This window comes from Argiope bruennichi, chromosome 5 (genome assembly GCF_947563725.1).
Source record: "Argiope bruennichi chromosome 5, qqArgBrue1.1, whole genome shotgun sequence".
Lineage (NCBI taxonomy): Eukaryota > Metazoa > Arthropoda > Arachnida > Araneae > Araneidae > Argiope > Argiope bruennichi.
The window spans coordinates 73,563,288-73,582,921 of record NC_079155.1 but is presented as its reverse complement, the minus strand read 5'-3'; the positions used below and the strand labels follow the sequence as shown (position 1 = coordinate 73,582,921).

Genomic DNA, 19,634 nt, shown 5'->3' with positions numbered 1-19,634 from the left:
TTATACAATTAACAAGAGTGCTCTGAAATAAACAGTCCCAAAATAGTTTTTTTTTTTAAATTTACAACTGTAGAAAATACTAGTAAACTTTGGTACTTTAATAACGAAATCGGTTGCAACATAACGATAAAAAAAAAGGAATAAACAAAGAAAAAAATATGATTGAAACGAATCACAAACTAAATTATGAACAAATATATTTTATCTTCTGCTTGAATTAAAGATTTTTCACCTCATTTAATATGGACAGTAACAGTTCAGTTTATATGACAAAAACACAATTTCCAATACAAATAAGTCTTAACTATGGACAACAAATGCAATCACACATAGGAAAATGACATGAAATCAACATTAATTACCATTATTCTGTAATGGCTGACGCTTTACTTTTAACAAATTATAACTAAAGCCAAAGATTTTTGTCAGCTTACTTTTAAATCACAATATTTCAAAAGTTTTCCTTTAAAAAAAGGAAACATTGTTCTTATGCCAACAATTAAGATGATATTCAAGAAATATGGACTTCTTTTTTATTTATTTATTTTTATCATTAAATTTTATTAGAAGGTCGTCCAGTTGGCACTCAGATTTATACAAAATTTTATATATATCTTTTTGTGTAAATTTTAAGAGAGCTTTGGTTTTAGTTACAGCAAAAACATAACAGCATGTGATGAGATGTTAAAATGGATGAGATTAAAATTAATAATGTTAAGAAAATAATTTTAAAAATTATAGTTAATTAAAATTCAACAATGAATTTTGTAAATATTATTATTTGTGAATTTTGTTAAATATTATTAAAAATATCAAACTTTTTTCAATGTCAAAAAGTACTTACAGATTTTTTTGTTGGTGCCTTTTTAGGAATTTTTTCTGCCATGTCATCAAGTTTTTTCTGGAAAAAAGCAAATTTGTAATATTTATTTAACAATAAAATTAAATAATAATTAAAATATCTGTTAAAATTATCAATATTCAAATATATTTCTTTGCTCTCTAATCTTTCCTGAGATAATCCTAGCTTTCAGTGTTTCAGTTTTTTTTGTTTTTTTTTAAATATTTGCTTTAAAATCATTAAACATGTATAAATGTATATTTTCTTAAATTTGGAAGAACTAATTAATTAAATAATTATTTAAAAATTCATATTCAATTTAACATCAATAACATAACATACAGAAAAATTATATAATAAATTTTACTATGCTAGTAATATAGAAATTTACTTTTTTAGATGAAGGTGAACTATCTTCAGAGTTCTTTTTCTTGTTATCAGTTTTCTCAGAAGCTTCAGATTTGGTCTTCTGAAAACAGAATTAAAATATATGCATTATTTTATTTTAACACCTACAAAAAAGAAAAAAGTGAGCATTCTAAAATTAAAAGTATTAATTGAAGGAATGTATTTCCATTCTGAATATATATATATATACACACAAAAGATATTACAATGCTTTCAAGATAAATTTAGAATTCATGAAGGTGAAACAAATGTTTACTATGCCTTATCCTTAAATAAGTGTCTGGCCAATTCAACTGTCTATGGGATATTGAAGAAAGAACACCAAAAAGCAATACTGAATTAACATAGGAACATTTTTTTTTCTATTTTAATATAAAATTTTGTTTACTTCAGACTTTTTAAAATTGATTTATGCTCTAAATTATGGCAATATAGCACAGTACACTAAATAATTAATTTTTGAATTAATATATGTATATATATTAAATGAAAAAGAAACCTCTTTACAGATTACAAAATGGCATCAATGGAAAACAATAAATTCACAGATTTCCAAATGGGACATAACCATTATCTAATTTTTTCTTACTTTAAGAGCAATGAAGCTAAAAGCAAATGCCAAAAATTTAAACTGTATAATTTCATACAAACTAACTTAAAAATAAATTTTTATATAACAAATTCGCAGCTTATTTAAAATAATTGAAAATTATTAGAGATCAAAGAGGCTCTCTACATAATTCAGTATCAAAATATATAGGATATGGTTTTAATAAGAATGCATTACAAATACCAAATAAAAAAGCTATGAAGCTATATTAAAATAGAATGCAATTTATTAACTTTACATATAATCAGACAGACAAATAATACATTTGTCGCCATTATAATAATTATAATGAAATCATGAAGAGAGAAAAGGTAATAAAAAAATGAACTAATTAAGATACATGCTTCAATGTACAGATGTATATCTAAATATTGCATACAAATAAAGTAATATGTATGATAATTTAAAATACCTGTTATTAGGAAGCAAATATTCAACATCTTTTCAATTATTTAAAATAAGAACAAAAATTCAGTCCATAAAAAAGAACCGTTATTATATGAGTTCAATATCTAACGTGAGTATAAAAGAAATCAAATGCTAAACAATTAAAATTATCTAAGAAAAATACAAAAATTGTCAAATTTTATTTTGGTTTGCCTTTTTATTTTTTCCAACATAAAAAAATGAATTTTTATTTAAATGCAATAATTTTTATAACAAGAATTTTACATACCATTATTAATATGTAGAAAACTAAAAAAAAAAAAAAAAAAAAAGAGAGAGCAACGTTTCCATGCTGTTTTATTTACAAATAATAAAATCTTTTTGTATGAAATTACATCAATAAAAAATTAAATGCACTTAAAAAGAACATGATTTAACATAAATCTGGTCTTGAGTCAAATTCAAAATGAAATTAAAATATTTAATAAAAGAAGAAATGTTACCTCATTCTTTGAAGGATCATGACTAGTTTTCATTTTCTTTGTCACACTTTTCCCACTATCATCAGCCTTCTTTTTTGGGGTCTAAAAAAATGTGACGAAAAAATCATGTAATGTAATATTTTATGATGAATGATAAACTTAAATGTATAATATAATGTAATTAAAAAGTGGTCACTGATAATAAAATTCTCAGAAATGAAAAAAGTATTACTTTTCAGAAAATTACTAAATTGTAAAATTACCTTTTCATAAAACCTATTCATTCATGCATCTGAATGAGTAATATATGATATGAGTTATAATTTAAAAAAAAAAAAAAGGTATAACCTTGTTTTACTGCAGTAAAACAAAAATAACTTTCTTGTTAAAGTTAATTATGTTTTAAAACATAATATTCTGTTAAAGGGCCAATAAATTCAAGGGGTTGTTAATGGACATCAAGAAGAACAGGAATAGTAATACAATATGGAGTTTCAAACCACACTGCAAGTGAAAAAATTGCAAGAAAGTACACATATTTTGACATCATGATACAAAGATTAAAATAAAAATGATAAAAAGATTATTTAATAAATTATTACAATGATTAACGTAAATGATGGCTGTTGATGTCATTGCATATATACTATGGCATAAAACAGATTTCCGGAAGTGCTCGAGGTTATCAGACATGCTTTTGAAGTCTAATGCAATGATGATAATCAGTGCAGTGAGATTTCTTATGTATTAACATGCAAATGAATAAGTGAGTAATAAGTAACATGCATTAAGATCCGGTAAACATGGAATACAAGCAATGGTTCCTGCATGCCCAGTCCAACTCCTTTAGTATGTAACATAAAACTGGTTACACAACAGAAAAAAAATTAGTGGGAACATCATTATGCATAAACCACATGCTTTGCTATGCTATAGTCAGCACATTTAGGGACATTTTTGAGAGGATTGTACAACAGTAAACAGAGTATGTTATTTCTTTTAGGCAACAAGCATTATTCAAATAGATATTCTTCAAAGATTCCTGTCTTCATACTGATATTAAACCTCTGTTCAAATTTCCAGTGTACTTGAGCAAAGGGATAATGTACATTCATATATATACATTATGTGTCTTCATAATGTCTTCGGAACCCAGAGTCAGAATGTGTTTTTTGTAATTTTTATCCTCTGAATGTGGTTTGCAACACCATTTCATTGCAATGTTTGTTCCTTTAAATGCCTACTAAGAAGCCTCTAAGTCCTTTAACAGAATGAATTAAACACACATGAATTAAATAATGTATAAAAATAACAATAATACATCTGTAGCAATGTTTAAAATATGACAAGTTATCCATGTGTATATTTCAAACATATATCTTTTTTCACACACAGTTTACACATCTTTTTTTTAATGCACAGTTTACCCCATCAATAAATAAAATGTGATACATTATTAATACCTAATAAAATACTGAGACAATAAGTATACCTCTCCAGATGATGATGAACTACTTGCACTGCCTTTATCAATACTGTCTTTATTTCCATCTTCACCATCATCATCATCAGATCCAGTTTTCAAACCAATAAGTTCCGATTTTTCTTTAGAGGCTTCAAAAAGTTTCTGTTGAAGATTTTAAAAATACATTAACAAATTAAATAAAGCATTTTTTGCACCTTAAAATACTTTTTTATTTAATTATTCTACACAAAATTTTAGATAAACTTTAAATGGACAAAATAAATTACAGATAAACTTCACTTCTTCAGCATATCATTTACTAGTCATATATTAGCACAACATATTTCTTCATTCCTATTCTGTTAATATTTGAATTTTTATACCATTTTTGGCATTAGACAATATGAGATTTAAAATTATATCAGAAAAATTATTGATGGTATAAATTCAATTCGCCTTGATTTACAAGCCAAAATCAAACCACTTTTTTGAAAAAATATCTTGAAATTAGAAAAAAGAAAATTAAAATAGAATATTTTCTTGAAGTTTTCATGAACGATTGAGAAAACAAGAAGGAATATAGTAATAAAAATAATCATTTCTATTTTTCTTATTGTGATAAAATTATTTAAAATGTTGCAATCCCTGTTGGCAAAAAAATATTTATATCTCTATGTTCTCTTTGGGTACTTTCATTGGCATAGAATATTATTAAGTACCATAGCATGTGCTAATGGGGTATATTAAATTATGAGAATAACACTTTTTTTATACACTGTGATAAAAATTCAAAAACAAAATTATACATATGATTACTCAAAAAGATATAGTGCAACAAGTAATGTAATTATTAATCAGTGTTGTTTCATTACTTTTTTCAAAAAATTTATAGTCATTTAAAATTTTAGAATATTTTAAAATATATTGACGGAAATTATAAGAAAAGCAATGTTAAATGAAGCAAAATAAAACAATTTAATTGATGGGCAAAAGTAAGCATTTTATAACATTCTTTTAGCCTCATGTAAATATCTAAATATTAGCAACAAATATATAGTATTTATAATTACAAACCTTAAGTTCATTCAGATTAGTAGCAGTCTTCCAGTCTTTGTCTGTTCTCACTCTGCTAACGCGAGGAAAACGAATAGAAATTCCACTAGCTGTATGAATTTCAGCTTTGGAAAATTCTGCCCCACTTATTTCCCACACAGGAGATTCCTGAAAGTATACATTCATAGGATGTGAAGAAACAAACTAAAATATATGCCACATCAAAAATTTATAAATAAAGAAATACATATCCATAAAGAACAAAACCTCATAACACTAACAAGGAATGTAAAAAAATATTGACATCAATCAATTACATTTGATGTATTTAAATTTTGTTCAACATAGTTTTTAAATCTGATTTCTTTATTTGGGAGATTTCTTTCACTTCCTTTTTCTTCTTCTTTCTCAATGAAAATTAATTTTTAATAGAACAAAGAAAAAATTAAAATTTGAATTCAACTTTTCTTCTATTTCAAATTGTTTCCAGTTAAAGTATGTATACTTAATTCTTTACAAAAATCCTACTTTAAAAATTTCAAAAGATTTTTTAAAACTTTACAATTGGCAATAATTTTAATAACATAAAACAATTTTCAAAAAATAATAATAATGTAAAAAGAATAACCAAAGATTAAATGAAATCAGTATGATATTATTAACAGTTTTTTACGTTTTAAATAATAATACAGATATTTTGATTTAATTTTACTTTTCAAGATATTTATAAAATGAAAAAAAAAGTAGAGTTTAAAGTAGAATTTATCAAACATATAAAACCATGAAAATTCATTTAAATTGATCTAGATATGAAGTTTATTGTAAAAAACATACTTAAAATAACTCTTATGAATGCATGTTCTTTTCTTCAATTTTTACATCATACTGTAAATTTCAGCAACTTTAAGAACAATTTAAAAAAAAAAAAACTATTGGTTGTACTCTCTTATAAAATAGTTATATATCTCTGACTAAATCATTTGAAAACTATGGGTAACTGTACACTATTAGATTCGAAACTCTTCGTGAACTAAGATATCAAAGCAGTAAAAAAAGAATGACACATTTAAAATCAAATTAAAGAATAGACTTCAGAAAATTTCATTGAATGTTCATCATTTCCTAATGACATAATTCACACTTTCCGATCTATTAATGATGATAAAAAATAACAATCAATTAACAGTAATAATATTATATTAAAATCAATTAATGAAATCATATATAACCTACATGCTTTAAGAAAACATCTTTTTCATACTGTTAACTCTGAAAATGTGATGCAGAATTCTTAATTGTATTTCATATTAATAGAGAAATTGAGAACTCAAGAATACACTAAAGAATATTTTACCTATTGAAATCCCATAAAAATATTTAAGTCTGTTTAATCTGTGAAATTAAAGTCAGAAAATATTTGCATCTGTATATGCTTCTTTATTTTGCAAATACTGTAAGGGAATTGTTTTGAAGATTCTACTTTCTTTCATAATCTCTTTTATATGAGAAACAACAATTATTCAAATGAAACCTTTATGAACAATTCTTATTTAATTCTTTTTATCAAAACATTAAGCATAATTTTATTTTTGAAAGATTAAAAAATGAGATTTTATTTTAAATATTTCAGATTATATTTTATTCATTAAATCTTGTCACTAAATATGTATACAGAAAATTTATTAACTAATTCCTGAAATTCATTTATTTAACTTTTGAACTTTAGAATGATTGGTGATGAATATAAGTTGTGAGGTATATAATATTTGCATCACCAGAAAAATTATTTTACCTTTGGATTTTCTGATACAAAGTCTGGAATCAATGCTTTGTTTATATTCAACCAATGTGGAACTTGAGATGGGTCCTAATTTTTCAAAAACAGAAGAGAAGATCACAATTATGAAATAATTCTGCAAACATCAGAACACAACAATAACATTAGAAAAGAATAAGATCAAAATGTACCTTACTAATTTTTATCATTTTTAGACTCTTTTGCAACTTATTTAAAGTATCATCATCACCACCAGGTACTTTGGTAACTGTGCACCATTTTTCTGTTTGTGGATTATAACATCCCATTAGGAAAACAGACATAATGCCACCTAAATAAATATATAAATACCTAAATAAATAAATAAATTTCAAAAAAGTATATTATGCTGAAGAGTAATTTTGTTCATTTGAATCTGTAAGAGTCTGATAAGTACACAAAAACTAATAAAAAATAATAAATTATCTGAATACATACTCAAAACCTAAAACTAAAGAAGCCATTGCAAATGAAATAGCAGAAAAAATTGAAATTTATATATATATTTTTTAGAGTATTTATTAGAAAATGAAAGAGCCACTATTTTCATACAGGTATAATGAAATGAGAAACTGACTACTAAGCCTATGTCAAACATAATAGTAGATACTTTTTTTTCCATGTATTGAACTTGTTTTCAGTTTCTTATGAATAAAATTACATTACATAAACATTAATTGCAGTTCAATAAAAAAATACAGAATTTTATTAGAAAACTTACATAATATATGAAACAAATTTTAGTTTGGGATATCACACTAGCTCGTAGCATCAAATAAATTATCAATGATTAATTGTATATAATTTTATACTGCACTTAACAATAACTATTACCTCGGAAACTATATTTAAGATTTTCCTTTAGATTAATTTGATTTAATTATCAATGTTTAGGTAATTTTCAGCTTTATAATAGATAATATTTTTTTAATAGATACCTTTTCTTCCAGTACCATAATATCCACCTAACACAACAAGATCAGCAGAATCAGCCATGCCTTTGCCTTTTGCATCTTTAAGATAATCCTTTTTAACTTTCAGCCAATGTCTTTTTCCTGGTTCATACACTCCCTTTAAAGGTTTGAAATATGTATTAATAAAAATTTTTGTTTCATATTCATGAAATAAATAAGTCATCAATTAGAAATGTAAAATTAAACTAAAGTATCAAACGTTTTAGATATCAATACATGGAATACTGACCATTTACAAAATTATCCACATTCATTGAAAATTGTCAAGACCAAATATAGAAAAGTAAACAATTTTTTAAAAATATTTTTTAAATTGTCCACAGTTTCAATATTTTTTTTTAAAAAAATGGACACTTAAAATAATTTTTCCTAATAAATTAAATATTTTCTTTATAGTCACTAAAGGTTTTTTTTTTCTTCTTCTTTTTTTCCCCTATAGTAATGTAGTTTTAAACAGTGATTTGATTTCCTATAGAATGTTAAGTAGAATACAATATGAGATCAAAAGAGCAGAAATTATCTTTATTATGTATTTTTCCTCGTTCATACATCCCTTTTAAAAGTTTGAAATATTATTAATACAAGTTTCTGTTTCTTAATTAAAGCAATAAATAAATAATAAATTAGACATGCACAATTAAACAAAAGTATCAAATGTTTTAAATATCAGAACATAGAATGTTATTCTTTAACAAAACTACCTTGCTTCATTGAAAATTGTCAAAACCAAATATAGAAAAGTAAGCAATTTAAAAAAATATTTTTAAAATTACTTACAACTGCAATATTAAAAAAAATAACCATTGATATTACTCTTCCCTAATTAATTCAACATCTTCATTATAGTGACTAAAGATTTTTTTCATAATAGTTTTTAAATAGTAATTTTATTTCCCATTTAATGTTAAAATGAATATAATTTGAGGTCTGAAGAGAAGAAATTATCAGTTGAAGAAAGTATTTTTAACCTTTAAAGAGTTTTTGCATAAAAGAAAATATTAACTATCAACTTGAAAATTTTGATATATTATGTCCCACTGAATAAAATATACAAAACAAGGGAATAATATTTTTAATTTTAAAAATAAAACATCAATTGATAATAAGATTTGTTTATAAAAAATAAAATTTGACTAATTACAATTAAGTATATAAAGAAATACAAAAGTAATATTCTCAAGCGCCAAATTAAAAGTTCAGAAGGTCAAAAGTTTCCATAATTTCTTGACTGTAATAAAATGACAGCTTTTATCAACTATTTTATGAATTTGTATCTGTAATTATTAAAATAGTGAAACAAATTACCAAATACAAAAGTTGACATCATAATGAAGATTTCTGTTTTAAAATCAAATTACACACAAAATGGCAAAGTAGAACTATGCCAAGGCATTATAGACTACAATTGGTATTGTCTAATACACATTAAGAATGAAAGAACAATGCCACTAACTTAATAATTCTATCTAACAAAAGCTTATTTGATTTAGAAAAGAATAAGAAAAATTAAGAAACAGAACTTCCTAGTAATATACATCCAATTATTTTATTCCATAATCTATAGCAGATATTATAATTAATTATTGCATTATTTTAAAATCAAGGTAAAATCTCTGCGTATGTTCTTTATAGAATAAAAATCATTTTTATATATTCATGGAACCATAAATATGCAAAAAGTATAGAATTTTAAAGGAAAGTACAAGAAGATATTACAAATGATTATTTAAATAAATCCTAAAATAAAAGAGAAGAAAAGTATTTCTAAAAGATAAAAATTAAACTTTTCATGCCAACATTATTTCCTTCCTCATCAAATAAAGACTAAGTCAGATATCTTATATTTAGAAACATAGTGAAAGTTAAAAAAAGAATCATTTGTTATATTTTACTTTACATCTTTTAAAAACATTCATGATTCTGAATTGCTGAGAATCCAGAATGAATAACAAATATCTTACTGAATAACAAATATCTCACTAACAAAAATATTTAGAAACTACAATCGTTAAAAAGTATTTCCATTTTCTAAATGTTTAAAAATATCCTTATGGGGGAATCTCAGATATGAGGATAAGATGTTGCAATATAAATAAAAAAGTTCTCCCCTGCCTCTTTGTATAGAAATGGCTAGGACTGAGCTGCTTTCATATTGAGGTCAAGACATAACTCCTTCATAAGGTCCTTATTGGGGGCCATTTGAATTAACCTGAATATCTGGCTGTGTTGTTATGGTGACCAGAATTTTATATTTCTCTGGATGCCTTAATATCATGGGAGTAGCTCCATTTTGACTGATTCTAGATTTCAAATCTCTGATCTGACAGCTATTTATGTCTTCAATTATTTTTACCGTGAATGTTATTCAATATTGAGAATCAAAATAAAATATTATATTTACATCCTTAGCTTTGATAACTAATCCTTCTAATCCTTGATCAATTACAGAGTCAACAATAGTTTGCAGTTTCTTTCTACTCTGGAAAGAAAAGAAAGAAATTAGCACAATGCTAACATAAAAAAATAATAACAGTTAAAAAAATTATTATTATTATTTGTTAATATAACACAATCTAATATTATTATTTAAGAAAAAAATTGTTTATTTAAGCTTCTGCAGTATATTAGAATTCAATGTTAAAATATTCCTTAATTAAATATACTAAATAGTAATCTGGTGGGGAAAAAATAGCATTTTGAAATTGTACTTTTGGGTCTCTATTCAAATCAAATTGCTATAGTACAAAAATTACACTTTAGAAAGTTGTAATGTTTATTATTTTCCCTTTTTAGTATTTAAACATAGTACTAAAATAGATTTCATAGGCAAAAGAAACATGGATATTAAATGGAAAAGACATAATATAATACTATAAAAGGGACTCCAATATTAGCAATCTTCTCTAAAAATATATGCAAATCAAACTATACTTACAAATTTTATTGGTGATTCTATTTTAAAATAATATGTAATAAAAAAGCTGACTTTTTTTTAAATCTTAATATAAAAAATATAGATAAACTAAAATATCAGAGGCATGTCATTTCCACTATTTAAAAAAAATCAATCTTCGAATTCAAAGTGGGTTACATTTGCAGACAAAAGTTCAGAAAAAAGAAACTAGAACATTAGCACAGATTTTAAAATAAAGATTTATTTGTAAAGAAAAAAAATACTGTGCTACATAGATATATTTAAATGTAGTAAAACAGAATGCACATCCTATTTTGCAATTTTTATATTAAAAACACTATACAAAATGTTTTTAGGCCAATTTTTTAAGGCCAATTCCTTGATGTTTCATACATGGATATCATTATTTATAGATTCTATGATTTATAAGCAGCCATTTATTATAGTGCTAAATCATTTTCAACAAAGAAATTTTTTGTGATTGATTATTATGTGATTGAGCATCATAAAATTCGAAAGAGTTAAATGAAACTTAGAAAATGTAAAGAAAATATATCTAGAATTATTAACAAAATCTAAAAGCAAATTCCATTTTTCTCAAAGTGAAAAGTGACTATTACAAATAATCATTCAAAGAGAAAGTGGGCATTTTAATCAAAATTGATTTTCAAAAAAATTTAATTTAGGTAGAATAATTTAAATCAAAACTCACATCTATTTCCTTCAACTCAGAAAATATAATATGATTTTTAATTGGTTGCATGTTTTCTTCAAGTATTTTCCTTCTTTCAAATAGGGGTCTGTAAAAATATTTAAAATTAGCATATATAATAAAAGTTTACAATAAGATAGATAAAAGACAAGAAAGCTGAAAAGTTACTTTTGCATTAAATTTTCATCATTGAACTGTAGACAATCAAACACAAACAGACAAACAGTTGCATCTTTAAAAGCAGTTTTCTAAAAACAAAAATTTACAACTATATTTAAATTGTTTAAAGAACAATAGTTTTTTCACATAAAGATAAAACATTTTATAAAACAAAACATACAAATCATGAAGGAAAACTACAAAAAATATTAATGATAACAAAAATATTTAATTGTCAAAATCTTGAACAAACCCAAAAATGTTATGCTAAGTACCTAAGGATTAATATTGGAATTTCTTATAATGAAAAAAGTTCAAAATTGAAAAATAATAAATAAAGAGAAGAAGTATTGCTTTTTAAAGAAACAGCAAATTTAAAATCATATTCAAAGTTTGTGCAGCTCATATGAAAAGAAGGACTTCAATTGCTTGCAAATATTTTAAATTAAAGAACATAAAGAAATATATTTTCTACAATACTTATTAATCATAAAAAAAATTTATAAAACTGACAAATGGGTAAAGATACAAAAAAAAAAAAATACATAGATTACCAAAAACATTCTATACAAATAATTCATTTATTACGCTTTCATAAGTTAAAATAGTCCATTTAATGCACCAGAACAGGGGTCTTTAAACTTTTAAAATTTTGTATCATATAAATAAAAATAAATATATATGCATTATCATAAAAGCAGTATCAAATTTTAAGAATCAATGCATCTTAAATGGAGTAATTATAATGAAAAATAAAACATTTTAAATTTATATTATTCAATTTTATTCATAAACAAAACTTTTACATGATTTTGAAATATAAATATACTATATAAGTAAAATGATACTTAGTAGCAATGATCAAGATTTATTTTTGATATAATGTGATAATTGAGTAACTAATTTCAAAATGCTAGCTTTATCTTCATTAATTTCAAGCATACTCGATTTCAAGTTCCAGTTGTGTCTTAAATATAGATATTTATCCAACAACTTTGTTGGAAATCTAATGTTGTAAAGATATAATGAAAGGCTTTAAAAATTTAAAACTTGATTTTCCAAGGAAGTCAATTTGTTTAAAAACAATTATAGTGATATGATTTCTTAGATTTTGTGTGACTCTTTATACATGATATAAGTGCATATATTAATAATTATATGTATTTTGTATTAGATGTATTAAAGTATACTATGTGTTGTTATATCCATATTGCCTAAAAGCAATTATTTTGGTAGTTTGGGAAATTTAATTAAATGAATTTTATTTTTGAGTTTCATAACTGTTATGTAGAAATCAAAGTCTAGCATTTAAAGTTTCGACAGAATACTTCTTTGTTTTTGTGTTCAATTTTGCTTTAAAGTTGTCCATCAACATGTGCACAAACATCACTCATATTGTGATGTGCATAAAATTTCTTCCAGTGATAAGTATTACATTGTCACAATTGACAATAAACTTAAGTTACACAGTAAAGAACATTTTTTGACAGAAGAACTTTCCACCAAATAAAGTAATGTAAGACAGAAAATTTTACTGTAATTTGCAAAGGACGGCTGCAACATCGACAGATGCAACCTATCCAAAACAAGCCAAGAATGATTTCAAGTATAAAAGTGTACGGGGGAAAAAAAGTATAAATATTAATAAAAAATAAATTACATTTTTGTTTTCTAAATGAAGTACATTTTTTTTATAATATAACATTGAAGATTAATTTTAAATATATTTAATTATACACTTGTTATTTTTTCACAAAGCAGTTAATTTGGCATTATAAATTAATCTATCATTTAATTATTGTATCTATATTAATGCTTTATTTATTGTTGTTTTATTACATTCATATTTCCTTTTATTCAAAAATTGCATAAACAATCTCAAGAATGCATTTGTGAGATTTTTGTCACATGAAATATCTAAAACTTGATCTCATTCTTGAATTGAAACATCTAATACATTGTTCAAGCAAATGACTAATATTATCAATGTCATAAACCACAATTTAAAGTATACTCCAGAAACAAACAATATATATATATATATATATATATATATATATATATATATAAATTTGAATAATAAATATTTAGAGACAGTATTAACATTAAAATTGGTATAGTTGTATACTCATTAAATTTCTTTCTTTTTTTCTTTTAAAAATTTTATTACCAGGAATAATGTAACATTATAAGTGCATATAAAATAATTAAGAAAACATAATTTTAAAAAATCACTCATAAAAATTCCTACCTCTAACAGCAATGTACAAAATGATGCACCAAAACATAAAATTAATTATAGGTGCAGAATATTTCAAATTCTACTTCACTTTTTTAAATTTTATTTATTCTATAGTTTTTCTTATTTTATTTTTAATAACAGTATCTCCTGCTCAGTTGGTTCAGGGATTAACTTCAGTTAAACCATATAACTTCATGCTCATTACTTCTTCAAACTGCCAATAACAAAAGTTGTGTTATTTTAATTGTCTACCTAGATATGTCCATTGTGTACTTGTAATCTTTCTAATAAAAATCTATCTCATGACTTCATAGTAGTATCAGAAAAGTTAATGACCATTTCATCAATCTAATATTTTTTGTGGTATTGTAACTTCACTTTTTTATTCATTGTAAACTACACAGATACTGAACAGAATTCTTTTTTAGTTTTCAGTAATGGGAGAAAATCATGAGATTAAATATTTGATGAAACAATCAAAATGTTGGAATCTTAGAATAGCAATGAAATGTATAGTTGAAAATAAGGAAAAAGAAAAAAAAAATGAAAAAAAAAATTGCCAAAATTGGCATTAATATTATTAAAAAGATAATTTTTTAAATGTTAAGATAATTTAGATATTATTTTTGTGCTGCAATATTTTTGGAAGTTACAGTAAGAAAATGTAATGTCAAAAAAATCTTAATTTTTAAATAATTAAAATTACAAAAAAAAAATCGATCCAACATGCACATTCCCATCCCTTAAACTATATATGTGCCAAGTTTAGTAGCTCAAACAGTCTGGTCTATAAAGTACCAAGATACACACACACAATCATCTTTATTGTTACTCAAAATTATTTATAGACAATACAAGACTCTAAGATATTATACTTACTTTGTGAGCTCCTAATGTCCCAAAAGGCAAAGGCTTACCATCATTATCAACCAAGAGGATTTCACAATCTAATATCAAGTCATTGCCATATGGAAAAGCTTTAGGTATATAATCTTTGAAGTGGGCAACCTATGTGTCATTAATATGTTAAAATCATCATTTTTCAATTATTCACTTCAATGTATATATATGTCATGAAATTAGAAAGAATTGTCATGAACTATTCTAATATGATTCAATACAGTTTACAGTGTAAAATTTAAAAAGGAAGGAGGAGCAAATTATACATGAAGCCTAAAATACAGTAACAGCAATTTTTTTAACCTTATATTGATTAGAATAAAGTTTCTTTAGATGATACAACTTCAAGAATCATTAAAATATATTTTAATCATCATTTAAATCCAAAAGTTAGCTCAAATTTGAAACCATAATGTATCTTTAGTAAAGGCAGTCAACAAATTTTTATTACAAATATTTAATTGAAATAGATATCATCAAAAGAAACTATGATCCCACAGGTATCATTAATGCAAAACAAGTGTTATTAGAAGAACACTTTTAGATGTTGATAAACTGGGTATGGTAAGTGGTTGCAAAACCTACACATCAAATTGAGATCAATTTCTTTCAGAGTAAGATACTCTGCAAATTATACCAATCACCAATATAATTGTGGCAAGATTCAGGACCACAATTGCTAAAATCACAAAACTCTATGCTTCTTTGATTGTATCTAGCAATCTATATTAAAAAAATTTCTAAATTGAATTACTTCTAATCATATAACATGATTAAATCTATCAAAATAGTGTTCCATCTTCTAATTTCCATTAAAAAATATATTTATACTTTTAGTACTATTTTATGCTTCTAATCATAGATTCCATTACAATTATAATTCTTTTTATATTTTTCTTAAATTAAATAATTAATCTTTATTTCCTCAATAATTTTGAAGTATCTTTTACAAGGAAGTCAAATAAATTTAACTAACCAAATTAAGATCTGCATTTTAAAATGCATTACAAATCCTTATAACAGCATATGAAAATTTTCATTTAAAATCCTTCATGAATATTTTTCATAGAATTTAAAGAGCATGTGATTTATAAATAAAGTATATCTCCATGTAAAATTTGATTATAATTCATAATTTGATTCTATACATAATGGCAGTATATTTATATTTTGTCTATTAAGTAGGCATAATCAATTTAAAAGTTTAAGATTTGTCTTCCTATTTTTAGAATATTGTCTGTAGACAGGCAAGTGTTGAATAAAAAAAAAAGAAGAAAAACCCTTATTTAAATAATTTTCAACAATGAAATGTATGATGTTCTGCAAATAAGCATTTAAAATAAAATATAAATTTATGATTCTGGCTTTTAAATGCCAATAATTTCTCAAAAAATTATAATAAATAAATAAAAAGCCATTTAGAGAAAGAAATTGAACAATCAGTTACTACATCATTTCATTGAAAGCCAATTTAACATTAAATATTTCTAAAAATTTATCTAATGCTTCAACAATTAATATGTCAATGATATTTTTAATATAATAAAATCCATTTGACATATAATTATTGAGATAAAAAGTAATAAATTAATACTTTGATACCTTATGTGGCATGACAGGTTTTAAGCTACGACTGAAATAGCTGAATTCCCTATCTCTTTTATGAATTTGAACTCGTTCTCCATCATATTTGACTTCAACATAAAAGCCTTTGGGATATCGTTTGAATGGTTCTTCCAAATCTTTACAAGCCATTGCCTATTATAAGAATAAAACACCTATTGATTATTAAGTTAGAAGTGAATAAAATTCTAATAATTTAAGAAAGAAAAGATATTACGATTTTTTAGCAGCTTAATTTTTTAAAAGGATTAAAAATCTGTGGGTAAAGATACTATTTAGTATTATACGAATTTTAAAAGTGAATAATTAATTATACAATATAAAAAAATTGATTCATTTTCAATGCAGTTGGATTAAATACTTTTACTAATAAAATCAATACCAAAAGAAATCTTAGTTATGTTAAACATATACATATATTATGGCCTATGTAATTAATTGATTATTATTTACAATAACCGGTCAATTTCATAAAAATGATCCATCACCTTTATCAATAAAAACTGATTAATCACATTCACCAGAAAATATACATATTTAGAAATTTTTCTCAAATAATTTTCAAAAAAGATTTTTTTAGAACAAATAAAACTCCAAATATTAATAAAGTATTAAAATTACTGAATCAGTAATCATAAATCTATACACTGACTATACATAAAAATACAAGCCCAAACTAGATAACTGTTTAAATTTCTTTTGAATTTTAAATATAGCTCTTCTTTTTAAATATAGCTCTCTCACTGTTCCAACTTAAAAATAAAACATATTTAACTAAACAGTATTTTTCAATTAATTTTGAAACATTTTTAAAATCTGTAGAAAGTTTAATAAATACAAATATTATCTGGTAGGATATTTTATTATTGTTTTAATCATATTATAAAAAGAAAATTGGAAACAAAAAATATTCATACAAGCATGGGCAACACAGGTGTCATCAAGTTTGCTTGAACATCTAGTTTCTTCTGCAAATTTCCTTTTTTCCCCAATTTCGAACAACGTTTTACAATATCCTTTAGATTTCGAGAAGCTTGGAAAGCTTCATAAGCTGATGGGTGAATAGCCTCTAGTCTACAAAATAAAATTTTTAATTATTATTTCAAGCAAAATATGAAATTCAAATAATTTATAAATAAAGGAAAAAATGTAGAGCCTAAAAAGAATACATCTAAATTTTCTAAAAAAATTTTTAAATACTGAAAAAAAAAAAATTTCTGTTCACACTTCTAAAATAAAGGTTTAAAAATGTATAAAGGATCTTAACCCTATGCTTATTCATGTCCCATGAAACTATCTCATCTAATGATGATTAAAATGATCTGAAACAATCCTACTGGTGACAAACGAAGATTTTCTGATTAGATGTGTATATGGGTTAGTGTTAGCAGCATTCAGATTATCTGATTCCAATAAAAGAAAATGTTTCAGCATTTTTTTATGCATCAAATACATAGAGTTTCTAATTTTCGATTGTTCTGCTCTTCTGAAATTTAATATATCTGAGCCTTTCAATTTTAATACAAAATTTATTTTATTTAAATTTTTTTATAGCATTATTCACATTCTGAAATTATCTAAATTTATCAGTTTGAATCATTTTATAATTTTAAAAAAAGCATATTTTAATAACTTTTTGAGAATATTTTTCAAAGTTAATATTCTATTTTTATAAATATCCGGCCAATACATTTATTTTGAATTAAATCAAATTTAATTGCATAAAATCAAAAGTATGAGAATGCACCATGAAACTAAAACTATCAAACACTTGCAACTAATTTTTACAGTATCTGCACTAAAAGACTAAGCAACTCTTAGTAACTGAATTATACAAGCGGCAGATATTGCAAATAACCACAAAGTTATTGGCAATACTACAACCAACAAAATCATTTCTATAAGCAAATAAATGAAACACTAAGTTCCAAAAACTTTTTAATTATTTAAATTGTTTTCATAATTCTGTCACTATTTTATTTGATAACAAAATAATGGAAACTATAGATATATTTTCTACACCATCAAATGAAATGTTCACATTCTGATCTTATATTTATAATCAGAAAAAATTCTAATAAGTTGTTACCAATATGAAGTAATCAGCACTAATATTTTCATTAAATGAAACAAAAAAAGCACCAAAAAAATTATACCCTTTTTTAAAAATTTAATTTCAAAATGTTAAATATATTTTACAGCATACTTACATATGTTTAGGGCCAGCATTTATGCGAAGATCATGCTTAATGAACCGAATAAAATACTTCAAATCACTTGCTGTACACCTGCATTAATTTATAAGTGTTATTATAAATACATAATTGAATATTATTAAAAAATAATGGCAAAATGTCTTAACTATTTCAAAAAAATTGCTTAAAAAGCATTGAAGAACAGTCAGATTTTAAGTAATATTTAGTAACATATAAAAAGTAAAATATTCACCAGATTATAGTATAATCTCTAAAATATCAATAAAATGCTATGTAATTAATTCTCCACTGCAACTTGATCTAACATGATACATCTTAATTGCCTTCTATCAGATGCATATTTCCCTCTATTCCAACATATAAAATAATGGAGAATCATGTTCAAAATCATTTTATTTAATTTTAAAGCAGAGGGCATATTATATGATTAGCAACAAAAGGAAGTACTTGAAACTTAACATATAGACTTCACAGGGCTTAGATTTATGCTCTTAGCAGTTAAGTGGTTGATACCAGAAATAATTTTGATCAAATTTTTTAACCCATCACTTAGAATTTAAATGAATAAAAATACTTTAAATGAATTAAATTTTCAATTTATTTAAATTTTCAAAAAATGAGTATTTTGATCAAGTAAAAAGTAAGCTTTTATTTTCAGTCAATATTCAGAATTTTCAGGACTTTTTCCCCTTTCATAAAATAGCTATATCCAAAAGCCAGTATTAAAGATAAATGTGAGTGTATGAATATGCATACATTAGCACATTATAGAGCAGATTATTTCACTTGCAATTGAAAAATGTAGCACATATAATCTTGGTGGGCAAAAATG

The 19,634-nt window shown here is 23.9% G+C and overlaps 1 protein-coding gene across 4 annotated transcripts in view; it reads right to left on the bottom strand.

Annotated features, from left to right (window-relative positions):
• The window catches only part of LOC129968517 (DNA ligase 3-like), a 103,067-nt gene that overhangs the window by 68,467 nt on the left and 14,966 nt on the right, over window positions 1-19,634 (bottom strand). For 3 of the 4 annotated variants that reach the window (XM_056082488.1, XM_056082489.1, XM_056082490.1), the window contains 15 exons: window positions 18,797-18,874; window positions 17,504-17,660; window positions 16,566-16,721; window positions 14,943-15,071; window positions 11,831-11,910; window positions 11,663-11,750; window positions 10,438-10,515; window positions 8,001-8,133; window positions 7,215-7,354; window positions 7,039-7,113; window positions 5,268-5,414; window positions 4,221-4,355; window positions 2,750-2,830; window positions 1,233-1,310; window positions 845-901 (listed from right to left, as the gene is read on the bottom strand). In XM_056082488.1, coding sequence (XP_055938463.1) covers window positions 845-901; window positions 1,233-1,310; window positions 2,750-2,830; window positions 4,221-4,355; window positions 5,268-5,414; window positions 7,039-7,113; window positions 7,215-7,354; window positions 8,001-8,133; window positions 10,438-10,515; window positions 11,663-11,750; window positions 11,831-11,910; window positions 14,943-15,071; window positions 16,566-16,721; window positions 17,504-17,660; window positions 18,797-18,874 — 1,612 coding nt within the window. The remainder of the gene's footprint in view (window positions 1-844; window positions 902-1,232; window positions 1,311-2,749; window positions 2,831-4,220; window positions 4,356-5,267; window positions 5,415-7,038; window positions 7,114-7,214; window positions 7,355-8,000; window positions 8,134-10,437; window positions 10,516-11,662; window positions 11,751-11,830; window positions 11,911-14,942; window positions 15,072-16,565; window positions 16,722-17,503; window positions 17,661-18,796; window positions 18,875-19,634) is intronic. The other variant, XR_008784419.1, reaches the window with a different exon arrangement.